Below are 25,063 nucleotides of genomic sequence, written 5' to 3'. Positions count from 1 at the left end.
AGTTGTGTTATAGTGTATATCTAAAATAAATTGATATTTGGTTCGTATGTAAGGATGTGACAATAACACTAATAAAAGATCAAAGTTGATTACATAAAAGTTTTTCAATTTAATATAAAGTTTTTATGAAAATAACTTAAAATAATTGGATAAATATTTGTTTTAAAAAAGAATTCTTATATTTTTTTTGTCTAGAATCTACCTATAAATTATTTTGAGTAAATGTATATAAGTAATGAAATGGCTAGCGTTTTTTGCCATCAGAACAAAAATTATGAAATAAAAACGGCAACACGTTTACTCATCAAATTCTGCTTTAGGGTTTTTCACCTTAAACAATATTTTTTTTGGAAGGCCAAAAGGGCAAAGGTGGCTGCTGGAAGCATTTCTCATCGTTTACGTCTCTCAGCCATGGAGACACAGAGGAAGAAGCTTGCAAAGGTAAGCATAATCTCACTTCCGGATGATTTGATTATGGAGATACTCAAACGATTTCCAGTTAAAACTGTAATCAGATTGCTATGCGTATCTAAGCTCTGGAGTTCCATAATCCGCAGTCCATATTTCATGAAACTATTCCTGAATGAGTCTTTGAAAAGACCCCAAAGTCTCGTCTTTGTATTCAAAGTGAACTCTTTGTCTTTAACCTATGCATCTGTTCACTTCAAAAGTACACGTGAAGTATCATCATCTTCTTCTTTTGCTTCTCCAGCCACTTATCATGTGACTTGTCACACCAGACAGCGCACGACCATTACTCCTTCTGTCCACGGTCTGATTTGCTATGGACCACCTTCTAGCCTCGTGATATATAATCCTTGCACTAGACGATCGGTTACCTTGCCCAGGGTCAGTGCAGGGAAGAGAGCCACAAACCAGTACTTAGGCTATGATCCCATCGACAATGATTATAAAGTGTTGTGCGTCACGAGAGGAATGCCTACGCTGAGAAACAGACGCGGTTTAGCTGAGGAGATAATGGTTTTGACATTGGAAAGTAGTGGGAGTTCTGCTTGGAGGATGTTTCAAGGCTCTATTCCTGCTCACTCTCCTTTAAGTGAGCAACTTTGCATCAATGGTGTTTTGTATTATCAGGCTTTTATTGGAACAAAACTAAATGAGTGTGCAATCATGAGTTTTGATGTTAGGTCTGAAAAGATTGATCTAATCAAAGGACCTTGCACCTTTCGTAGCTTCTCAAAGTTGACAACCTACGAGGGGAAGCTGGCTGTTATCTTCTTTGAAAAGAAAATCAGTGGTATTATTGGTTTGTGGGTTCTAGAAGATGCCTCTAAGGAGCATTGGTTCAAGAAGACTTTTGCTTTGCCTAAATTAGTTGCCTCCAAAACAAACCCTCATTCTGGTAGGTTTTATGAGTTTCGCACCACCGACGCTGACACTGGTGAGATTATATTTACACCAACCTTTCTGCATTCATCCGTACCTAGTGTTCTCTACTATGATCTGAAGAAAAAAAGTATGAGAACTTTTGAAGTAGAAGGAAGAAGAACAGAGCAGTATATACGTTGTCATGCAGACTCTGTCTCCTCTGTTCAGGTTGAGAATCTCATGTTTCTGTAAGATCAGTTTCCGTGCTCCACAGTTCATTCAGTTCCCCCATCCCATTTGCCTTCAAACAGTTGTAGTTGTGTTCTAACAACTGGTTTTCTTAGACAGTTTTACAATGATCTAATTTGTTTGTTTAAGTTCATCAATCATACCGACCATCGTCTTAGGTTTTCAATTGCTTGTAATTTACAGCATTACCATTGTGGTCCAACGTTTGTGATCCTTACTTGTTTGGCTGCAACTATAGTAATTGAATGGCTGATCATTCTTGTTAACAGAGGAAAGCATGGGTTTCGATTAGGGAACGTAGTGTTTATATGTAAGGCTTTCTACGCTAGGTTCAAGGAGAACTCAGACCAAAATCTTTCCTCCGAAATTATTTAGAGAGGTTAACAAAATGGCTATTCTCGTCAATTAGAGGAGATTGGATCTAACTAAGGTACTTTAGCTTCTCTTTTTTTTTTTTGTCAAAAAAAAGGTACCTTTCTAATAGGTTTATACAAATTTTCTGTGTGTATATATATAGCAGTTGATCATATGAGGAAAAGAAAATCACTTAATCAGTGGTTTCTCTCACGGTGTAGAAATAAAAAAAGATGAATAACTAGTATGAATGTAAAAATTTCAATGTTTCAACTGGTTTATGGATTAAAGATTTGATTAAAGGTAACATTTGAAGAAAAAAAAGTTGAAACTATTGTGTAGGAAGTTGACATGACAAATGCACCTTCCCAGAATTTTCCTACAAATAGTTTAATTCGTACGGAAAGGGACAATATTAAAAGATTCTTCCTTTTGTAATTTACTCATCCAGTTGAGATCCAAACCTCTTGGCTTTTTCTTTTCCTCCTCGTCCCTTCGTTCATAGTTTGGATGTGCGATCACTACGTAAAATGGCCTTCTTCTTCTTCTTTTTTTTTTTTAATTTTTTTTTTAAAAATCGGGTTATATAATCTGTGAGTCTAGGATCTATTAATTTTAAAAATATAACGATTGATTTGTGATAATCCTCTAGATGTGGTTGATTGACAATTAGTGTTTGTTCTTTGTATTACTTCCTTATGTATACTCAAGTTCATGGTTTAGTCCTTCAACCAATTTGGTTTGTTGTGTGTACATTACTACATATTGCATTCGACTAAGCGACATGTACGTATATACATGTATCAACGAGTGATGCGGCAGGATAGATATTATTGGTACTTGTGGATGCAATTTATTCCAAACATAAATATAAATAGGTACGAACAAAAAGATATTCTTGATAAGAAAAGGAGAAAAAATTAAAAGTATGTAGGCAAAAAACAAAAAAAGGTATGTGCATTAAGTAGAGTAGTTGCTGTCATATAGGATTTGTGGCTCGTAGGAAAAGAAAAAGAGAGAAGAGTAAGTGCATTCAATATTTAATATTTATATATATATATATAGATATGTGTATAAATAAAAATATAACTAAACTTAATGCATTAAGTTAATTCCAATCCATATTAATAGTATATATAGGACCAACTTATAATTACTAGAGACAAAAATGCTTTTGCTTCACCTTAAGAAGTAATCCACTCGAAATATGTCCCGTACTTTTAAAGTCAGAAACTCAAAGGCAGACTAAAAACCAATACTAATTTATATAAAAATTCAATATTAATTTCGGCGTTTTTATATAAGGTTTGGTGTCTTGACTCGAACAAATTAAATGGTAATATTTGTTTTGGTTAACTGTAGATTTAACCTTTTACGGAATTAGCATTATTTCGAATATTGAGTCATTTATAATACGATCTCGTGGGTTGGATAGATTTATTTGTCTATTTCTCGTGGATAATATGAAGTCATTGATTTTATTTTTTGGTAAGGATATGAAGTCATTGATAATACGTTCAGATGTTATAATAAATTTAAAATTATATGAACAAAATTAGGATGGAAATTTTAATATATACATCAGTCGCATACATGTCAAACGTACTTACATCCGTGAGTAAAACCCAATAAAAGATTCATTCATAGATCAAACATTTCTTAGTTTAAAAAAACTCGAACGATCATACACTCGAACTAAAGAAAAAAAAATATTGGCCAATATTCAACTTGCACTAATCATCTATTAGTGCGAGCCACCACTGATCAGCCCATAAAAGAAAAAAAAAAACCCCCGTTTCATCGAATACAAACCCCATTTAGGACGTTAAATGACGAACTAAAACCCAAGATTTACATGATCCGTGTAGAGAGTGATCTTTTTGTGTGGATCTTACAGGTTTAGTCCGAAAAAAAACCATTTGGATAATAAATTTTTATCCAAAGGCAAAAAAAGGCAAAAGAATCATAGTCCTCATCATAATATATATAACCTCTCTCTCTATTTCTATCTCATCTGATCATGGATGTTAGAGAGAGGAAAACAACTTCTTCACAAGGGATAGTGAGTCCTCCCATGTCGTGGTGAAACCCGAACTCTTCCTCTGCTTGTTGAAGAAGGATCAGAAATTCGGGATGAGTCAAGAAGGAGATTGGTACTATGTACCTCGTACGCTTTTCGCCTACGTAAACCGGAAAATGTCCCTTTGGTACGTCAAGAGGGAGTCCTTCCTCGTCATAGCATTGTTTCTTGCCTAAGCTCGAGCATCTCTTGAGGATTTGCTTTAGCATTGCTGTTTGTGTTAGTTTTGAAGATCTCTTTACCGCCATTCTTTAGCTTTACTCTTTTTTTTTTTTTTTTTTTTCTTTGATATGAGAGTGAGAGCTAGTGATGAGGAGAGAAAATGATGAAGATGTGAGAGAAGTTTTTGATGAGAGAGTGGTGGCGAAAGGGGTTATTTATGGAGCAAGGATGAGGATAGGATTGCTAAAGCAATAGTTTTATTTTAATTTTCTTGATTATCCGAAATTTATTTAATATTTCTATATGATCAAATGATTATCAATAATCTAACATTTTGGTTAGTGCCGTCTTGGACGACTCTTCTTAAAATAATGATACATCTCAAATGATTCAGCAAACCCACTAATAGTTTGAGGGAATTATCACATAAGTACTACATTTTAATTTATTTTTTTCATTTTGAATTGTACTTTTACTTCAAAAAATTAGTAAAATGAAATTTAATTGAATCTATTTATTTTAGAACGATGATGATGACGGTAATTTACATACAATTGGTGAATATTCTCCAATATTATCACATTCCATATTAAAAAGACGGAGTTATATTATGCATGATAAGCAAAACACTATTATTATTTATAATTTTTTTGGATGTACTGTATGTAGCTTTATTTTTAAGGAGCAGGAAAAAAAGCAGGAGAAGGGATATAGAGAGGCATGTGACAGTGTGGGATCCAAACCCATTGGGATTTAATTTCATTGTTGGTCCTCCCCAAGACACCATGGTCCCTCTCTCTCTCTCTCTCTTACAACAGTTACTATCATAAATAGAGAAAGATATCAATGTGGTAACTAATTTTCTATAATTACGTACGAAGAGGTATCTAAATATGTACTATAAGTACAAATTATATGTAGGGTGTACTATAAGTACAAATTATACTCCCTAATGTAAACCAGAAAGAAATATGTACTCCTTAATCTTTGTGGTTCAAGTATATATATTTTTTAAAGCATGCATTATTTACAGACCGCTAGTTTATATAACTCTTTTATATATATTCAGTCTGCAAACACGATCTTTCATTTAATTTGATTCATTTTAACGTAATTAGTTAATGACCAATCACAAGACTAGCAGCCATAAACTCTAAAGTGGACACAAATGTATACAAACTCGAAAGTGTAGCATGATCTTTTCATATATATAATTCATTGTTTACACCAATAAAACGATCTCGATCACGGGATTATAATCGATCCATCGTCTACACCAACAGAACGATATCACCGGACTAGAAGCAAGATCTACTAGTATATTAACACATTATCTTCTTCTTTTTTATTATGTAATTAGATCTTTTGAGCCTAAAATAGACTAATCCCGCGATTTTCAACTACCATAGAAATTTTCCAAAAGATATAATCTAGGTAGTCGGATTCTTTTGTTTAGGACCTAGGGCTAGACATGCAAATTGCCAGATTCACAACTGTCATGTGATGAACAAAAATGCAACCAAAAGAAATCAATCTAATTTGTCTTGACCAACCAAAAAAATAGTCTAATTACAACCAATTGGTTACAAAATATCTATTTGAGAGCACAGATTGTAACAAATGCATACAAAAAATTCCAAAAAACTGAGTAAGATTCGCGTTAACTCTTGTCTGCAAGTGACCGTATAAGTTTACAATACTTTTGACCAAGTTCTATATAGGCATATGCTTGTGGACAATGGGCATTTATTAGATCTTTGTTTCTGGTCGTAAAAGGTTAGGGACAAAGAACATGTTAAGTCTCACGATCTCGAGAGCTTCCCATCTTTGTTTATTTGTGATGTTCCTCTTCCTAATCCATTTCGTCGGTCATAATGAAGATTGAAGATAAATAATAATTCGTCCCTTTCTTAATAGTTGATGTCTTAAGAACAAAGAAAACTGTTTTCACTATAGATGTTTTGTACTTGTAATAAAAAAATTTGCATAAGAATTCTGTTCTTATTAATATCAGTACTATTTAACTATAGAAGAAGAGTATATAATGTGTCGTAAAAAATTGTTAAATATGTGTAGGTATAAAACATACAAATTTATGAATGTTCCAAAAATCCTAAAACATGAACATTAGCGTCAGCTACTTCATTCACACGTAACTCCAAACTCTGCAATTCTACAAAATAAACTTTGAATTCACGTCAAATTTCAGTGAGTTACTTCCCAAATCTATCACATCAAAGAACAAGTGAATCAGAATCATGGTTTTTTTCTCTTATCGACCACAAAAACCGACAGTGGGAGAGAGAGAGAGAGAGAGAGAGAGAGAGAGGGGGTTTGCGGTCGTTGTCAGGGAAAGAGGGAAGCATGTTCTGCGAACGAGATTGGTTGGAAAAATATTCAGTGAAAAACGAGAAGAGGATTAGGGAGAAATTACGAATCTTTGAAGGGACAATTTCAGCTTACGGACTGATAAGGACATGTCTCTCGTCTCGACCAAGCACATGAAAGCTCCCATGTTACTCTTGCCACCTCCTTCCCTCAAAAACTGTCCTCTTTTGTACAACTTTCCATTTTTACAGAGCAAAATGCAACTTCTTTAATGCAGGTTTTACTAGACATGAAAACTTGTCTGCTTAGTTTAGGAAATTCTTCAATCTCTATTTTTCTACTTTGAGGGCGAGAAGTCAGAATCGAGCTTGTCATGTCCTGTTTGTACAACTCTGTTTTGGCTTCCCCAAAATAAAACAGGGTAAGCTCTGTTCTAACACACTCTTTATTGCTGATAAACTCTTTGACGTGATTTAATACCTTTTTTCAGAAAAGTAGACAACTCTGTACAAAAATATATATGCATAGTTTTGTAGACTTTGCAGTGCATATTATTTACTGGAAACTTGTGTAAAATAAAATCTTAGAAAGAAAACATGAGAAAGTTCCATGTATGTTTCGTACGTTAAGGAAGTGATTGAATATAAATTGTATATTCACGTGAAAGAGAAGCGGCCATGAGCTCTGTTTCGAAGTCAAGAAAAAAAAAAAGTATAGGTGGCAAGATCTGAAGTGAAATGTATGGTCTATTCATCACATGGGCTGCAGGATAGTTGGACCCAGGAAATTATTAGATCAGATTGGCTATTTTTTATTGTACGATGATCTAACAGTTAAATTTCGAAAAACAAAAAACAAAAAAAAAAAAATCGAAAACAGAGTGGCACCTAGAGAAAACGATCGAGACGGCAGAAGATAGGAAGGACTAAAAGCTTTGTTTTGAGAGGTCAATTTGATTTATCTGCTAAATGTGGTCTGAGAGGTAGGGTTTTGATTTGAGGTCGTCTTCCTCTACTTAATTTGGCATGTGACGCAAGGCTCAATTGGTTCTTCTTACAGGGCCCCCTGCTCCTCCCTCCTTCGCTTGCTAACTTTGAATCTTTTTCATGTTTCGGTTGCACTTTTCAGGGAGGGACAAAAACGTTATTTGGAGGTTTGAACATGGGAAAACGTATATAAAAAAATGCAAATGAACGCAAGAAAATGTCTACTTAAGAAAATATATATCGTTTTTTAAAAATTAATTAAACGTTTATCATCTAGAAAGTTAAACATTATAGTTACACATTCATTATTCAATAATAAACCGGACTTACGTACAAAACAAAGAGTGGTAGAAAGCTGAACCGGACTAACCTGCACGATTTATTTGCATCGTGGTACTAATTTAGCAAAAGGAACAAAAAGAAAGGGTCAGAAATTATTATAAAGCAAAAAAAACCAATAAAGACGTTAAAAAGGAAGATGATGTAAGCAAATAAAAACGGTGCGAACTTCTCCCCCACGCGCAAAGCTACTATAGTCAAATGTCGCGTGGCACGTGAAGCATTTAATTTAGAGGCTTTGGGCTTTGGGCTTTGGACTTCTATTTCTGGGCCATTAAAATGTTTAGCCTATTAATGTTTTAAAATAATTTATATGAAGAAAATGAAAAACAAAAAATCCAAGTGAAAAGTTTTTTCACTATTACAGTTGTCACAAGGAATGAAAATTATAAATAGTCACATACAATGTTTTTTTAAGGGAAATAGCTAGGATTATGATATATGACACAAATGTTTTTTATTATTATTATAATTTTTTTGTTATTATTATTATAAAAAAACTATTATTTAATGCAATATACAAATGTACAAACATGCATGCAATGATTCATACTTGAGCACGCTGTACGTATTATGTATGTGTATATTCCTCTCACTGAAACAATTTACAATTATTTCCAGTGGGGAAATCAGCTAAAACATCTCTACATTCTATTGTAAGTACTTTATGTTCTTGTAATTCATCAAATCTGAGATGTGACTGTGAAGAACAAAGATTCATGACACGGTATGGTTAAGCCGCCCGTAGGATGATCAAAACCAAACTCTTCCTCAGATTTACTCAACAATTCTTGAAACAATGGCTGGTTTAAGTATGACACAGGCACCACATATCTCTTCCTCTTTTGATCATTCTCTCCAACATAAACCGCCATGAATCCTCTTGGTGTCGACAATGCTGATGATGATGATTCCCTTCTTCGCGTTATTTGCTTAGCACCCAAGAAACTTCTTAGAAAAGTCATTTTTTCTTTTCTTGTTGTGAGCTTTCTTGTAGCGTGGTGGGTTTAAGCTAGAACGTTTCTTGTTCTTGGAGAAAGCTTTAATCTTTAAATTTGTTTTGGATCTTTAATTGTTTGTGAATCATAAGGGTTTCCTCCTGTTAGTTGTTATATAAACGAAATTATCAGGAGTTAAGTATTTTTTGGGGTTTTTTTTTCAATACAGAGCACATGGCTTTGGATTGAAGATACTAAACCAAGAACAAATCAATAAATGGTGTCTGAGAAGTTAGTATCTAATGGTGTCCTACATGATAATTTCATTGGGTCTTATTGTCTCAAAGACATCACATGCCAAATCTCTCTATAGATTATGTAGGGACCTGAAGTTGTGTACCTAATGAACCAGAAGTATCTATCACTGATTAAGTCATGACTTCTTCACAATGATATCAAAAAGACAGGACCACATGACTTGATTATGTGCAGACAAAGTCACAAAAGCCTTCAAAAATTTCTGTGGCAAGAATTGAAAACTTGACTATCTATCTAACAAACAAGTGGTCATATTGATTTGTGACTCCACATCAGAAATCATGAAGATTTATCAGTAAGGGGGCCCTTACTTATCATGCCGTGGTCCGGCAAAGCCATGTGCATGCTTGTTGGTGTTGAATGTTTATTATAGAGCTGAAACTTTTCTAAACCACTAAAGGGTTATCTTCAATTAATGTTCTTATCTATATATACTCATCACTGAGTCTTTTAAGCTCTGCAAGTACTCTCACATTTTCCAGTAAAAGCTTTTAACCTACAATTCAACAAACACACAAGACCATCCATGGCGATCAGGGTCCCTCGTGTGCTGCAATCATCCAGGCAGATTCTCCGTCAAGCAAAACTGTTCTCATCCTCGTCTTCTAGCTCTCTTGATGTTCCAAAGGGATACTTGGCTGTTTACGTAGGAGAAAGAAAGATGAAGAGATTTGTAGTTCCGATATCTTACTTGAACCAGCCTTCATTTCAAAACCTACTAAGAAAGGCAGAGGAAGAGTTTGGATTTGATCATCCAATGGGTGGCCTTACGATCCCTTGCAGTGAACAAGTATTTATTGATCTTGCTTCTCGCCTCAACTGATCATGATGACATATTCAAGTAGCCTTTTTTATTCTTTGATTTTGTACATTTTTTCCCAATTAGTTTTCTTCAAGAGATGAGATGACTTAGAAACATCTCCCCTTGAAAGTGAAACAGAGACTTGTAACACTCTTTTTCCTCACTTACAGTGAGTTGGATTCAAATCTAATTAATCAAACCCCATGATTCATTTCATCAATCAGTCATCATCATGAAAATCTTAATTTTGGTTTCAAGACACACTCACCGAGGATACAACTCAGTGTTGGAATTATAATTTGAAGTTTTTGCATTATGTCCTGAAGAAGAAGAGCTATCCGATACCGTGTTGCTATGTGCAAAAAACGCAGGCTTTGAAGGTTCTGAAATAGCAAGAGTATGTCCATCTAACATCAGAAGAACCGAGGCCATGCTTGGCCTCTCTGCAACTTTCTCTTGGACACAAAGAAGACCAATGTTTATGCATCTCAAGATCATATTCGATGAATAACTAGACATTGTCATCATAATCTTGTCCACAAGATTCAAAGCAACACCTTCCTTCCAATTTCTCCAAGCCTTTACCAAAACATTAGAATTCAGTGATGTGAATCAACAGTCATTGATCAAAGCTAAAGATTTTTGCAAAATAATATACTTACAAAGCTAAGAAGATCTTCCATGCTATTTTCATTGCTGAAACAACTGTTCTTCTTACCACTAATGATCTCAAGAACCAAAACGCCGAAACTGTAAACATCTGTCTTAAACGAGAACTGTCCATGCATTACATACTCTGGAGCCATGTATCCACTGTTTAAACCAAATGACTGATCACAAATCGATTTTGACGAGTAAGATATAAAGGTAAGTGGTTTTGCTACTTACAAAGTCCCCACGATCCTATTCGTGTAGCGTTGAGTCGTGTGGTCGATATCGAAAAGCCTAGCCATTCCAAAATCTGCGATTTTTGGAGTCATTTCCTCGTCTAACAATATGTTACTAGCTTTAAGGTCACGGTGAATAATCCGGAGCCGAGAATCTTGATGAAGATAAAGAAGTCCTCTTGCTACACCTCCAATGATTTTGTATCTAACTTCCCATTCCAATTCTTTACCCTCGATCGGATCTATACAAACACTTGAGATCATACACACGAACTATATATAGTAGAATGGTTTCCAAGAACAAGTAGAATGTGAAGAAATGTGTACCGAAGATGAACTTGTCGAGACTAGTGTGTGGGAGGAACTCATACACGAGAAGCCTTTCAGTTCCTTCTATTGAGTAACCTAAGAGCTTCACGAGATTACGATGTTGAAGCTTAGCCACCAACAAGAACTCGTTCTTGAATTCGGTTTCACCTTGTTGTGCATTTCTTGACAACCTTTTCACGGCTATCTTTTGTCCATCAGAAAGTACACCCTAATGATATTGATAGTGTAGAAGATTCTTATGACGATGGCTACAAAATGCAAAATATAACAGCAGATTCTTCTAGAGCTTGTAAGATTACCTTATAAACTGCTCCGAATCCGCCTTCTCCAAGTTTATTTTCCAGTGAAAAATGACTCGTTGCCTCTTGTAATAGACTGAAACTAAATTTCATGGAATCCATGCTAATATTTTCTTCTGTATTATAGAAAATGAGATAAACCATGTATTGATAAAAGGAGTTAGACATCACGTCAAGTATCAAAGGAACACTGAAACAGAGGAAAAAACAGAGGTAAAACAGAGCACATGAATAATATTATATCCTTTCATGTCTGAGTTTCATAGCTTACTTTCTTGTTGGTGTTCTGAATTTTTCATCTTCCTTCTCAGCCTTAGGAAACCGAGTAAGAATACTATAACAAAGACAACAACAGCAACTGACGCCGCAGCAAAGATCAAAGCTTTAGGTACACCTCTGTTTTTATCCCCTGTCCAAAAATATACATACCTAAAAATGATCAGTTTCGTATTATATATAATGTAACGACGGTCTGATTTAAACCCTAGAGTTCAAATTAAAACTTCAAAACCATTAAAAAATAGGAAACCTACCTTGTGTGACACTTTTCGTCTCATTCTTTGGAGGCCGTGATGGCGTCGCAGGCACTGAGCTTGGCTCATCAATGTTCACTGGATAATAGAATCTCCAGGTAGCATAAGCCAATATACAGCTTGGAGACAGCACATAACTACCCATTTTCATATCACAACAGTTCGGGATCTTTGCAATACCCTGAGACAAACAATACGAACAATCCTCTTCCGAAACATCCGGCGTGCACTGAACAAGACCGTACAATGTCTGAAACGACGGGCCGCTCGTTTCGCCGACAACAAAATTCTTCTTGCTCCGACCAATAACAGAGGCTCTGTCTTTAAGCCCTTCGAGTAAACCCCTTAATGATTTCTCCCAACCACCACGATCTCCGGTGAAGTTTCTTGTGCCGGTTATGCTTGCTTGAGGGTAAATCTCCAATCTTTCGTAGATAGTCCGGTTTGAGTACCTAACCGTACATTTGTCATACCAAATAATCGCCTCTTTCTGAACCGGACACAATGTGACAAGTCTTTTTCCAGCCACTGCGATGCAATTGATACAATCTTCAGGTTTGACATCGCCTCTACACTGTGAGATTGAGTTGACTTTTCCATCGGAGTCTCCAACTGAGATGTTGTAAAAGCCGTTATCGTTATGTCGGAGAGATGATAAAGAGGAGATGAGACGGTCGAGGTTGACGGCGTAAGGGGTGTTAACGGTGAAGTTGCCTGTGACGTTTGAGCATATTTGGTTTAACTTTAACGGAACCGGTTGCGACTTAACAACGGTGAGACATTGGATTTGGATTAAGAGTGAGATCAGAGGAACAAGAAGAGACAACATTTGTGATTGTTTCTGTTTATCATTTTTTTTTCTGGATTGTTTGAATCGGAGATAACAAAACAAGCAATGAGGCGTTGACCTTTGACTTTGTTCATCTTATGAATTGTTTTTTTTTTTAATTGTAAGCTAGGCTGTTATGAAATGCGACAACAATTTCGTCGAGTCGTGAGTTTGTTTATCGATTTATATGCTCGTGTTAATGGATGGCGAAAAAAACTGTATGTTGTCATACACAATAATTAATTACATTGGGTTCTAAATATCTTCTACATCTAATTATAACCTAAAAAAAAATGTTAAATACATATTACATGTGATCTAGCGAAGCTGAGAAGTGACAGTTATAAAAGTTTCTTCAGGTCAAGGGATGGTCAAACCGCCCATTGGATGATCAAACCCAAACTCTTGCTCCGATTTACTCAACAAGGCTTGAAACGAAGGCTGGTTCAAGTATGAGACCGGCACTATGTATCTTTTCATCTGGATTTCCCCAACATACACTGCAAGAAACCCTTTTGGTGGTGAAGCTGCCATTGATCGGCCTTGAAAGATCTTCTTTGCACCCATAAGACCTCGGAACACGCCCATTCTTTTTCTTTATTTTTTTTTGTTCTGCGATGGATCTTGGAAAAAAAAAGATTCAGCTGCTTGGACTTCTCGTTTTAGCTTATCTGGTTAGTTGAAGAAGTTGTTTTGCTTTGGATATGAAAACAATGGCATATATATACAACCAATTCCCTTTGGTTGTTGATAGAAACCGTGGGCTTCTTATACAATTGTGGGACATGTAGAAGAAGAACTCACATGGCTCTGTCTTGCAGGTGTTAAACTGAGATTTATATATAGAAATCGTATCTGCTGAAAAGCATTCATGTCACTAGAAGACTAACAACAACTTCGAGCGCATTTCACATGAGATTGTCGATGGCACAGATACATCTCTTTGGAATGGTAGATAATGTACATGGGACCTCATGTTACGTACCTACACAGCACCTGAAAAGTCTATGTCACTGATGAAGTCAAGTCAAGTAGCCAAGTGGCTAGTGGCTACATAATCCATCTGACTAACCCTCCGTGTATAAAGCCGTGAGGGCATTGTCCTGCAAGTTGTTGAGAAGACAAAAAAGAAAAGACAGAGGGCCCGCCGATTTCACGATCCAAACAACACGTCGTTTTTCTCTCTATGTTTGCACCAAAACTGTAGGGCATTTTTATCGGGTAAACTAATCCGTTCGTAGCTCCAACCAATTAAACAACACGATGTCGCTCTCGTTTGCTGCAAAACTGCATGGCTATCACTGCTCCTTAATACCGTTGATCCTTAGGTTATTGGGCCCTATTCAAAAATTATCTGGACAAAGCCCAATGATACAATTTGCTTTTTTCCGCTAACATTGTTGTTTTTAATCTTTTTTTTCTTTCTTTCATAAATCATTCTCGAAGTAAGTTGTATATTTAAATAACACAAAAGGTCCTTACCAAAAAAAAATTAACACAAAAGGTATTAATGCTATCTAGTGAAAGCTACTTGGAATGGAACGAAGTTCTAGAGTGTGGTCTCTCGAGATCTCTACTTTCCTCTTTCTTTTGTAAAGATGGCATTAGCATTGTCACTTTTTGTAGTTTGTACCAGAAAAAGGAAGATGTTAGGGATTCTGTCTTTTCACGTTTGTTTTCTTGTTAAGACTATTATGAATCTATTCTACACTGAAGAAAGTGTTTTGTAACAACTCCCCCACTTCTAACCATTTAGGTATATTTATCTACATCTACAAAACAGAACGCAATAATTCGGAATTTAATCTATTATACAACAGAATATATATATATATATTGCTCAATGATCAAGTCATCTCTCCATTTTTATACAATAAAAAAATCACGTGGATTAAATTAAGAACAAGTTAAATAGTTTATATATTGACAAAAAAAATTAAATTCTTAAGCTCCGTGGTTATTTTTTCTCAAGTTAAGGAAAATTTCATGAAGTCTAAAACAAATACGTAAGTATACTTGTTTTGAACCGCCTAATACGTAGAAGAAATGAACCGCCTAATCCATAGATAGCCGCACTATGCAGGCCGGCTTTGACTTTGGTTGGAGTTTACGCCAGCACAGAGGCGCCGACCAATGACGCACTAACACACAAGGATTATTTATCAACAAGTGTCCCCACGACTTTTCATCGACGACTCCCACGTCATTTAGGGTAAGAGGCTCTTGTCAGAATACTTTAGATCCATCAGTTATACAATATACTTATATGGAAAATAAAAATATAATTATATCACACGACTCGGTTACTGTCTTACTGATATATTTTTTTTATCCGAATAAATAATAGGCCGGCATGTATTCAGTATTCACACAAGTGTTATTGCCCGTGTCATACGGAGCACATCGTAGTTTAAGTGGTCAAGATTGTTCGATTTTCCATTTCTGCTTTATGGGGTTTGCTTGGTTCGTCGGTCCCTCTATTTATAATGCGTCACGATCGTGTGTTTTAATGATTTTTTGGACGTGTTTTGGAGCAGCTATATAATTATTTTCTTTTATCAACTAATATAATTAATTACAAGTACTCGAAAAATTAATTCAAAACTTTCATACAGCCAAATATTAGTCTGAAAAGGATACTAACCGACCATTGGTTAAAAAAGACACAGGGATTATGACTATACATCGTGTTCTTTATGATACTCTTGTCGGTTACTGAAGTGAACTAGCGAACCTAACACGCCCCATGGGCACATAAAGTAAATTTCATCACAAATTGAGAGCTACAAATAGTTTAAATTAGAGCACACGATGGAAAATGTTTAAATTTATTCAGATAGTTTGAAAGGACAATTTTATTTGCTTAGCGCTAAGACATATATCACACGCTTTATTTGAAATTTTAGAAGCAACAATATATGAAACAATTGGAAATAGACCAACTACTTTAGATGAAGGATGTCTCATCCGCTTATACCAGAGTTCCAACGACTTCACGTCTCTAACCATCATGGATGCTGCTAACTCCATACTTCGAAAGTAGAAGGTCCTTCCCATACACTTGCTAACTCCAGTCACCATCCTCGTAGTACGGTCCTGAACAACAAGAAAATGATCAGCTAACTGTACTACGCAATGGTTCTCATCCATTAACTGACATAGAGAGATCAAATCTTTTTGGAAATCCTCAATATAATAAACTGAGTGAAGTATCAGATTAGGTCCTAGCCTCACAGATCCTTCCTTAACTGCTACACTTTCTCTACCATCAGCTAACATAACCCCAACTGGTAGTATACCCTTAACATCCGTTAAGATATCTAGTCGATCCGTCATATGGTGCGAAGCACCCGTATCCATTATCCAGAAATGTGAAAAAGACGTACCCGTTAATTTTTCGGTTGCTTGAGTTTTCCCAGCATTAAGAAGACTCTTAATAGCTTTCCACTGCGAGTCGCTGAGTCCACTAACTCCATCTCTATCCTTATCCGTCACCACATAGTTAGCTTGCTCATAGCCAGCTGGTAGGTTGACGTGAACGGCGTTGGCGTACGAAGTGATACCACGACCTCTTCCTACCATTCCACTTGTGCCTCCACGCCCACGTCCGCGACCTGACGTTGTTCGGGATCTCGGCCTATCTCCCCACCACTCTGGATAGCCTATCACTCCATAGCAACTGTCGATTGAGTGACCAGAACGATTGCAATGTTTACAGAACATTGTTCTGCTCACATTGTCTCTTCGAAATGGTTGTGCGGTTTGGACAGCAAAAGCACTCACCTCTTGATTTTCTTCAGCCCCTTTTGTTTCGTTTCTCATCAAATCTTCCTCTTGCCTCACGATGTTGTAAACCTCCTCCATAGGCTGAATGGGAATTCGTGAAACAAGGCTAGATCTTACGGTTTGAAACAAAGTGTCATCAAGACCAAAAAGAAACTGATGCATCTTGTCTTCCTCCCGATCCTTCTCTTGAAGTTCTCCAAGATCACACTCGCATTTCCCGCATTTACACAACCTCAAGGGACGGTAGTTAGCCATGCTATCCCAAATTCGAGTCAACTTCCCAAAGTAGGTTTCAATTGCTAAACCTCTTTGTCTGCAACAAGCAAGCTCTGCTTTGATTTGTTGAATTCTCGGTCCATTGGTGACAGAGAATCGCTTCTTCAGATGATCCCACAACTCCTTGGCCACATCTCGGTGAGATATGTTAGATCGAAGCTTTGGATCGATGGAAATTTTAATCCATGAAACAAGAAGAGCCTGGATGGTCCACCAATCCTCCAAGTCGGGAGATCCTTCTTCAGGTTTGGCCATGGTGCCGTCGAGAAAGCCAAATTTTTTTCGAGAGCACAACGCCGTCTTCATACCGCAAGCCCATTCGTCATAATTCATTCCCATCAACAACGGATGAGAAATGACCGCTCTAGAATTGTCAGCCGCCGTCAGATCATAAGGCGAGATGGTGCGTCGGACTTCAGTGGTTGTCGGGTTCGTTGTCGGGTTTGTTGTCTGATTCGTAGTCGGGTTCGGGTTCGTGTTGGATCCACCGGTTGCCATCGTAGAGAATCAATATCTCTGTTGGTAAAAGAAAAATTTCAGAGGTGCTCTGATACCATAATAAATCGAAAACAATGGAAAGAATATTTCTTGTGTATTATTCAATGGTACTTTACATGGATTTTATAGAATACAATGAGATCTTATAATATCTAATTACAATCAATGTAATATATGATCACAATCATATTTCAATCATAATCATATCAATTTACATTGATCAGATCTTCGTTAACTTGTTGCACAAGTTGCAGAGGTGAATCCATAATAAAAGATAAGTGCTAAATATAATTAGATCTAAACCACACAATTAATATAGTATTCTAGCAAAAAATATAAAATATATATTTCATCAATAACTTACTTGTAACTTGGTCTCTATTGTCTATCTATAATCAAAAGAAAATATACGATCATCTTTACAAAAATGAACAAATGCGAACGGAAGTTTAATGAATACTATTAAATTAGCCCTTTATAAAATGATTAATTTTAGTAATCTTTAGGTGAGGGGGGAAAAAGACTAAGATAATCCAAAGTAATAGTCTAGCTAAAGGGGATATATGGGTAATAGACGTTTGGTGGTGCCGAGTCTACAAACAAATAACTTGAAATTATATAGATTGAGTCATAATTAAAAATACCAGGAATATTTTTAAATTGAGTTTACGAATATTTCAATGAACAAATACTTTTCTGATGGCTATAACACATAGTATAATTATATAAAGAGCAGGCGAGTCCGAACCAAACCAGAACATTACAGTACACACATAAACACACTCGGAGAGTTAATTAAGGAAAAAAAGAAAGAAAGAGAAACTCTTTTTTGGGTGTGTCAAGTTTGTGTTCTTCCTTTTCTCGTGCTTCCATCACGAGATCTCTCACAAGGCTCTCGCGACTAAAAAGAAAGTAAAAAGAAAGAAAGAAGAAGCGAAGATTCCATAAATGGACATGAAAAGCAACAACCACCAGCAACAGCAACAAGTACTTGACGGCTCGGACATAGTTGAACTGGTAGAAAACGAGAGAGTGTTCGACAAGTTTGTGGAACAAAAGTTTCAACAGTTAGACCAAGACGAAGATGGTAAGCTCTCCGTGACTGAGTTACAACCCGCCGTTGCTGATATCGGCGCCGCTCTTGGTTTGCCTGCTCAAGGCACTTCTCCTGATTCCGATCACATCTACTCGGAGGTAACTTTCTTTTCTTCTTTCTAGCTTTCACATATTCGTCATTTATGTTTGCATTTCTCTCTAACTAGTATTCCTATATCACTGAGCTTGCATTTAGATTATTCATTCTGATCCTGGAATGATACTCATAGACTATCATAAAAATCTTAAAAGAAAAAGTCTTAAATTGATACTGACAAAGTAATAAATTAGAAAATCTATAGATGTGTTTATCTATATATATATATATATATATATTAATTAGTTGTAGATAGAAACAAATCCTTTAGCCATAATTTATTATTTTTGGAGTCTATTCCGTTGCATTATATTTTCTTTGATTGTGAGATGGAGCTCTCGGTACTTTGTTCATAGATTTTCTTATGATCTTCATAAAATGGTCATAGTAGTCATTAATATTTTTAAAAATACGAATGCCTATAATTATAATACCGACAAAGTAAAAAAAGAGGACGCCTATCATCATTTTACTATAGTTGTTTAAATTATCTTCTTGATACTTACGTGGAGTTGTGGTGGATATATATTTTATTTCATATTGTGTTTTTGCATTAGAGCAAAATAGGTCAATATAATAAACTAGTTGATTAATAGCTTTGGTCGGTGACCTTATCCTCTTACCATATCTCAAAATTAGCCCCTCGTGTCGCTCTTCTCGCTGACGTTTCAAACTCGAAACATCACTTTATGAATCCTCACCTACTTAATATTTATTTGTTACGGTATGAATATTATTAACACAAATGGCTGTTATTATAATAGTTTGTTTATTTTATTTATGGGAAAAAAGCTTAAAAATTCGTTATTTATTTTTTATTTGGAAATTTAATACTTCAATTTATTTTATTAAAATAAAAATATATTATTTAATTATTGTTTAGATAAAAAATACTTAATTTTTGTATTATTGGTAGATTTATGCTTTTTATTTAACATCCGTTAACGGGCGTGACGAAATTATTCGACGGAGTTAAACTTTTAATTAAAGTCTTTAATAGATATATATGTGATATATTTAGTTATACTGGGTATTTTGGTGGCGTGTTCTGCTGGTAATTGTTGGATTTTAGTCATTACATGGTATCAGCTTCGATGCACATTAAAAGCTGGTTTTTTTTATTTTCCTTTTTAAATCCACACCGGAGGTAAGAATGGTGGAGACTGAGGCCCAAAAAACGGCGGTGAACGAAAATAAGGCAGTCACGACAATGCTGAAAATTTCTTTAGTTCGATATGTCAACGAATTGATGTTATCAGAGACTATAGGGAGAAATAATTGGGAACAACCCTTGTGCCATCGTTGGATCTGTGGCGGAGATTGACGAAGAAAGGAACGCCGTGGTGAGGATTGAGACGAAGGATGGTGAAGATGGTGACGATTCGAGGTTAGGTGGTGATTGAGAGGAAAATTGCGACGGAGATAGCAAGGAGGAGGTAAGACCGTAAGAGGATGCCATTGTTGTGGTATCTTTTTGACTTTTTTTTCTTCTAATTTTGAAACAAAGGAACAGATCTAACCCAGAAAGATTCGGTGAAGGAAGATGTTGTTCTTCATATATTTTCTTCTGATTCGTCGTCACCGGCGAGACACAAAAGACAAAACCCACACACACAAAAAAAAAACCATTACCAGATTACCACCAGACCACCCTAACATAATTTATATTGCAACTTAATATATAACATATATATCTATTAAAGACTTTAATTCAAATGATTTCGTCACGTCCGTCAAATGATTTCGTGACGTCCAGTAATGGATGTTAAGTAAGAGGTATAAATTTACTAATAATATAAAGATTAAGTATTCTTTGTCTAATAATATAAAAATTTAAATATTTTTTGTCCAATAATAATTAAAATAGATATTTTTATTATAATAAAATAATATGAGATATTAAAATTTCAAATAAAAAATAGATAAAATATTTTTAAACTTTTTTCTCTTTTATTTATATGTCATCCAAGCCAAATTTCTTTTAATCTAATGTTTTTAGCCTTCGATTTATTATGATAAAAGCTTTGTCCTTTTAGAGCGTTTGGTCGGCGTCACCAACGTTTTTCTAGACTTGCTTGAACCTTTTTTTTTCCAACAATATAATCCACTTAACATTTTTCTTTTGAAAACGCTATTTATTAAACACCGTCCGCGATTTTCCAAACATTCAGTAAAAGACAAACTGCAAAAGTATACTAGTATATCACAAAGATTATATATAATTAATTATATTAGTGTGAACCACAAACAAGTAGTAATTGCTTTTACTTGCGTAGAAACCCCAAAATTACGTCGTGTTTCGCATGAATTAATTGATCAGACCAAGAGGACATCGATCGTAGTAATAAATAATTAATTAAGCGATTCGCTTGTTGAAAGTACCGCAAGAAGAAGTAAATCCGTGTACGAATCTTACTCTTATTGGATACGAATCAATATCCATTAATTACTTATTGCTAGGTTTTGTTTTTGGTGTATTTAAAGAAGAGACAACGAGAGTAAACCAACAACCTTCTATCTGTCTCATCCGTACATTTATATTTTTCATCGTTTGTAATGTCATAATAAACGATTACAGGTCTTAAACGAATTCACTCATGGAAGTCAAGAGAAAGTGAGCAAGACAGAGTTCAAAGAAGTGTTGTCGGACATTCTGTTGGGTATGGCTGCTGGTCTGAAACGTGATCCTATCGTCATCCTCAGGATGGACGGTGAGGATCTCTCGGAGTTTATCCACGGCCCCGGATACGAAACCGAGATAGTCTCTATCTACTCAGAGCTCTCTAATTGTAAGGAAGCATCGCTCCGGGATTGTATTGTCAAAGCTCTCCAGTCTCTTTCTGTTGATCATGGAATGCCTCCCAATGATCCTTGGGTAACTTAACTTTACTGTTTCTATATATTTTTTTCTTTTTAGAAGGTACTTATCTATATATTTACTTCTATGGTTAAGCTGGTTTTTAGCAATTCTTTTTCTGTTATAAAATAATTTCTGACTTGGATTTTCTTGGCGCAAAAGTACATAATTTACAATCTATTAATATTATAAAATTAAAATAATATAAAAGTAACTTGTAATTTAGTATATATGGGAACTTTTTCAGATGTTTTTTTGTGTGTGTAGAAAATATGAAAATAATGATTAAGTGTGAGTATATATGTGTCATGAATTGTTAAAACATAGATCGTTTGATACTCAGTTATAGGTAGAAAGTTTTATAAATACACAATTCCAAATGTGTAAAAACGCCAGAATTGATCTTATAGGTCCAAGATTGGTGTTTTATGTTGCTTGAGTCTAAAAACCAAAGTTGTTGTTTCAGGTAATGAGCAACATCGTAGAACCAGTTGTTGACTCTTGTCTTAATGAAGAAGATAAGAGAGAGAAGAGCGCTTCTCAGGAGAGATTTTTGGAAGCATTTAAGGGAGTCGTGGAGAGAGTGGCTCAACGTCTGAATGAACAGCCGGTGATCGTCGCTCACAGTGAAAACACTTTTGATGGGAGCGGCGTCAGGAGGCTCTTGTCCAATAAATTCGAATTCGATAAGGTAATCAATCAATGTTTCCTAGACCCAAGTAATGTATGTTAGGTGTAGCTTAGATGCAACGAGAAGACAAATGATGGTAACGAATCACAAGTGACGATAAATGCATGATCGCAGGCACTAAACGTTGCCTTGGAGACAATTCCAAAAGACCGTCATGGTAAGGTGTCAAAAGAGTATCTACGAGCTGTGCTGGACACAGTTGCACCATCAGCTACATTACCACCAATCGGCGCTGTGTCACAGGTAAACAATACAATACCCCGTCGTCTCAATATGTTATTCCTGTTTTTGTTTTTTTTTCAACGACGACGTTGATGAATCAAGTTTGTTTGATTACATGGGAAAGATGGACAATATGATAACGGAAGCGTTGAAGATGGTAAATGGAGATGACGGAAAGATGGTGAAGGAAGAAGAGTTTAAGAAAACAATGGCGGAGATATTGGGAAGTATAATGTTGCAGCTTGAGGGTAATCCAATATCGGTTTCCTCAAACTCGGTGGTTCATGAGCCGCTCACCTCGGCTACCTTACTGCCGCCGTATCCGACCGAAACAGAGGAGGAGCCTACAAACTAATCAAAGTCGAGCAATGGTTTTAGAGTGTTTACGTACCCCCTCGAAGTTTTAGATTAACGAGGAAAACCGTATTTGCGATCGGATGTACCGTATAAGAAAAAGCCCCCATTTATTCATTTCCTCTATAGTTAACACCCTGATAAAAAAAGGAGGAAACAGGGGGCTTTTTCTTTTTGTTGTTTTTCCTTTTTTAATCATCATCATGGGATGCACAATGTTTTTACTACTATGCTTTTCTTTGTATTTCGTATAAAATCATCTACTATGTTTTATGATATTTGAAAAGTTATAAAAGTGGGAATATATAAACATGGTGAAGTTTTAAATGAAGAATTTTGATTAGCGGTATTATTTAGTCGTACGATCCTCCTACTTAAAAATTTTGATTAATTTAAAATAATAATGTTCATTAGTACAAAATAACAAAATTGATGTTATTTTATAAATGTTTTAATGAATTCTTCTTTGGTAACGCAAAGGAAACAAAAAGGGCCAAAAGGTAAAAAAAAAAAAAAAAAAAAAAAAAGTATCTCTGATTCGCCGGGGTTTCGTGGCGTTTCTTCCCGATTGTCGGATTTTTCCTGGGAAATCAAAATCGGAAGAGAATCGGAAGGTATGGCTCCTCATGGAGATGGATCAAGCGACATCGAAAAACCCAAGGCTGCTCAATCGGATAGTACTCGACCGATCTCCACGGTCGTCTTCGTCATCGGTACTCTACTCTCTCTTTACATCTCTCGTTTACGGAGATTCCCGAATCGATTTCTTCTTCTTCTTACCATTTGTTTTCTGATGGAGCTGCAGCTATGCAAGCGGAGGCTCTACCTTTGGTCAACAAGTTTGGACTCTCTGAAACTACTGATTCTCCGTTAAGAGCTCTCCTACGATTACTCTTTCTTTCTGCTTGTTTCAAATCTGATATCTCGACTAAACTCTGGTTTTGGTTTGATGCTTTTTGCAGGCTTGGTAAAGGACTCCCCTGGATTCTGTATCACGGCGTTCATAATGATCTTCGAATCAATGTAGTTTGCCCCGGAAGAGATGCAGCTTTAGGTCACTTTTGCTTCTCGTACTCTCAGATTTAGCTTTGTTCTTTCTTAGTATGATGAGCTTTCCTTCCTTAGTATGAATGAGATTTGTTCTTGTGTTATGCTTTTGATGAAATGAGCTTGACTTAGGAATATGAATGCATTTGAATTCTTCTCTCCAGGGATTGATAGTGTCGGAACTGTTCCAGCTTCTCTCATTACTTTTGCTTCTATCCAAGCTTTACAACCTGACATTATTATCAATGCTGGAACCTGCGGTGCCTTCAAGGTTACTTCTTTTTTACTTCTCATGCTACTCTGTCCTCACTTCCAGCATCCTTCTTTCTCTACTTGTGTGAGAATGCCATAGTTTATTATTTCTGGATCTTGGTTTAGTTACTCATTTACTGAACTTGATGATTTCAGTCTGTCTAGTCGTCTGAAATTTAAGTTGCATCATGGAAATCTCTCTATTTACATATAGTGGAAGTTGGTTTATTTTCATGTAACTTAAGTGCTGATCGGCTGAGCATATGCAGGTCAAAGGAGCCAACATAGGCGATGTATTCCTTGTATCTGATGTCGTCTTCCATGATAGAAGAATACCAATCCCGGTTGGTTCTTCTTCCTTTCATCTTTAGTGCTTCCTTTTTCCCCCTGTTTCATCTTGCAAGTTCCTGAGCAATGTTTCTGTATTCTTTTAGATGTTTGATCTGTATGGAGTTGGCCTTCGTCAGTCATTCTCGACACCCAATCTCCTCAAGGAACTCAATCTGAAGGTATTTAATAGACTCACAATGCAACTTGGCTCGTTTAACTATTTCAGTTTTATCAGAAAATCGGGTGTTTCAGATTGGTAGGTTATCTACTGGTGACTCCTTGGATATGTCCACGCAAGATGAATCATTGATCATTGCCAATGATGCTACGCTAAAAGACATGGAGGTAAGTTGTCATGTTAACAACCCTGAATGACTGAAATCTAGCAAGAAAATCATATTGAAACTCACTTGGCTCTTGATTCTTCAGGGTGCTGCTGTGGCATACGTGGCTGATCTTCTGAAAGTACCAGTCATGTTCCTCAAAGCTGTTACCGATCTTGTGGACGGAGATAAACCTACGGCAGAAGAGTTCTTGCTGAACTTGACAGTTGTGACTGCTGCACTAGAGGAAACGGCCACTAAAGTGATCAACTTCATCAATGGGAAGAACCTTTCAGACCTTTAACTTTTGTTTTCTTCTTTTATCCACCGTGATTTTTCTTGCAATGCATTCTCATTGTTGCATTTTCACTCATTCACCGGTGATTTTATTACTCGATAATACACTTCAAATTTTAAGACGTCCTCGCTTTTAATTGTTATCAAAATACAGTTTGTTTTCCGGAGACCCGAG

General features: G+C 35.9%; 6 protein-coding genes and 2 pseudogenes across 8 annotated transcripts; 4 read left to right on the top strand and 4 right to left on the bottom strand.

Annotated features, from left to right (window-relative positions):
• The first annotated feature begins 355 nt into the window (after positions 1-355).
• LOC104719909 (putative F-box protein At4g38870) lies at positions 356-1,838 on the top strand. Its single transcript, XM_019230946.2, has one exon. The coding sequence runs from the start codon at positions 412-414 to the stop codon at positions 1,579-1,581; it is 1,170 nt and encodes a 389-aa protein (XP_019086491.2). The 5' UTR covers positions 356-411; the 3' UTR covers positions 1,582-1,838.
• Positions 1,839-3,551: 1,713 nt separating this feature from the next.
• On the bottom strand, positions 3,552-4,437 carry LOC104716166 (protein SMALL AUXIN UP-REGULATED RNA 16). Its single transcript, XM_010433534.3, has one exon. It carries the CDS (start codon positions 4,258-4,260, stop codon positions 3,943-3,945), a length of 318 nt encoding a protein of 105 aa, XP_010431836.1. The 5' UTR covers positions 4,261-4,437; the 3' UTR covers positions 3,552-3,942.
• A 3,839-nt stretch (positions 4,438-8,276) lies between these two features.
• LOC109126955 (auxin-responsive protein SAUR15 pseudogene) lies at positions 8,277-8,970 on the bottom strand (annotated as a pseudogene). Its single transcript, XR_015569041.1, has one exon. The product of XR_015569041.1 is annotated as an auxin-responsive protein SAUR15 pseudogene (transcript).
• A 572-nt stretch (positions 8,971-9,542) lies between these two features.
• LOC104716165 (cysteine-rich receptor-like protein kinase 26) lies at positions 9,543-13,017 on the bottom strand. The gene is made up of 7 exons (XM_010433532.3): positions 11,935-13,017; positions 11,673-11,810; positions 11,402-11,517; positions 11,100-11,310; positions 10,774-11,014; positions 10,548-10,698; positions 9,543-10,464 (listed from the first exon to the last, which is right to left on the bottom strand). Exons 1-7 carry the CDS (start codon positions 12,761-12,763, stop codon positions 10,150-10,152), a joined length of 2,001 nt encoding a protein of 666 aa, XP_010431834.1. The 5' UTR covers positions 12,764-13,017; the 3' UTR covers positions 9,543-10,149.
• LOC109127009 (auxin-induced protein 15A) lies at positions 9,610-10,105 on the top strand. The gene has a single exon (XM_019231057.2). It carries the CDS (start codon positions 9,610-9,612, stop codon positions 9,904-9,906), a length of 297 nt encoding a protein of 98 aa, XP_019086602.1. The 3' UTR covers positions 9,907-10,105.
• On the bottom strand, positions 12,964-13,478 carry LOC104716164 (auxin-responsive protein SAUR21 pseudogene; annotated as a pseudogene).
• Positions 13,479-17,918: 4,440 nt separating this feature from the next.
• On the top strand, positions 17,919-22,949 carry LOC104716162 (uncharacterized). 2 transcript variants are annotated; one of them, XM_010433530.3, is made up of 5 exons: positions 17,919-18,517; positions 21,094-21,390; positions 21,839-22,063; positions 22,178-22,306; positions 22,410-22,949. In XM_010433530.3, the coding sequence occupies exons 1-5, from the start codon at positions 18,272-18,274 to the stop codon at positions 22,638-22,640; spliced, it is 1,128 nt and encodes a 375-aa protein (XP_010431832.1). In that variant the 5' UTR covers positions 17,919-18,271; the 3' UTR covers positions 22,641-22,949. The 2 variants fall into 2 exon arrangements, with proteins under 2 accessions (XP_010431832.1, XP_087324141.1); XM_087468015.1 differs by having other exon boundaries at positions 18,212-19,951.
• Positions 22,950-23,024: 75 nt separating this feature from the next.
• Positions 23,025-25,055, top strand: LOC104716161 (5'-methylthioadenosine nucleosidase). The gene is made up of 8 exons (XM_010433529.3): positions 23,025-23,352; positions 23,445-23,508; positions 23,602-23,693; positions 23,851-23,957; positions 24,208-24,282; positions 24,373-24,447; positions 24,521-24,613; positions 24,698-25,055. The coding sequence occupies exons 1-8, from the start codon at positions 23,094-23,096 to the stop codon at positions 24,893-24,895; spliced, it is 963 nt and encodes a 320-aa protein (XP_010431831.2). The 5' UTR covers positions 23,025-23,093; the 3' UTR covers positions 24,896-25,055.
• Positions 25,056-25,063: the final 8 nt, after the last annotated feature.

This window comes from Camelina sativa, chromosome 10, assembly GCF_030686135.1.
Source record: "Camelina sativa cultivar CO46 ecotype springtype chromosome 10, ASM3068613v1".
NCBI classification, from domain to species: Eukaryota; Viridiplantae; Streptophyta; class Magnoliopsida; order Brassicales; family Brassicaceae; genus Camelina; species Camelina sativa.
This window is presented reverse-complemented; position numbering and strand designations above follow the sequence as displayed.

Coding starts and splice junctions, on each gene's coding strand:
- LOC104719909 (XM_019230946.2), top strand. CDS start 412: ATGGAGACACAGAGGAAGAAGCTTGCAAAGGTAAGCATAATCTCACTT.
- LOC104716166 (XM_010433534.3), bottom strand. CDS start 4,260: ATGGCGGTAAAGAGATCTTCAAAACTAACACAAACAGCAATGCTAAAG.
- LOC109127009 (XM_019231057.2), top strand. CDS start 9,610: ATGGCGATCAGGGTCCCTCGTGTGCTGCAATCATCCAGGCAGATTCTC.
- LOC104716165 (XM_010433532.3), bottom strand. CDS start 12,763: ATGTTGTCTCTTCTTGTTCCTCTGATCTCACTCTTAATCCAAATCCAA. Junction 11,811..11,934: donor GACGAAAAGTGTCACACAAG/GTAGGTTTCCTA, acceptor ATTTTTGGACAG/GGGATAAAAACAGAGGTGTA. Junction 11,015..11,099: donor TCTCGACAAGTTCATCTTCG/GTACACATTTCT, acceptor GTGTTTGTATAG/ATCCGATCGAGGGTAAAGAA.
- LOC104716162 (XM_010433530.3), top strand. CDS start 18,272: ATGGACATGAAAAGCAACAACCACCAGCAACAGCAACAAGTACTTGAC. Junction 21,391..21,838: donor TGCCTCCCAATGATCCTTGG/GTAACTTAACTT, acceptor TTGTTGTTTCAG/GTAATGAGCAACATCGTAGA. Junction 22,307..22,409: donor CAATCGGCGCTGTGTCACAG/GTAAACAATACA, acceptor TACATGGGAAAG/ATGGACAATATGATAACGGA.
- LOC104716161 (XM_010433529.3), top strand. CDS start 23,094: ATGAATTCTTCTTTGGTAACGCAAAGGAAACAAAAAGGGCCAAAAGGT. Junction 23,353..23,444: donor CACGGTCGTCTTCGTCATCG/GTACTCTACTCT, acceptor ATGGAGCTGCAG/CTATGCAAGCGGAGGCTCTA. Junction 23,694..23,850: donor CGGAAGAGATGCAGCTTTAG/GTCACTTTTGCT, acceptor TCTTCTCTCCAG/GGATTGATAGTGTCGGAACT.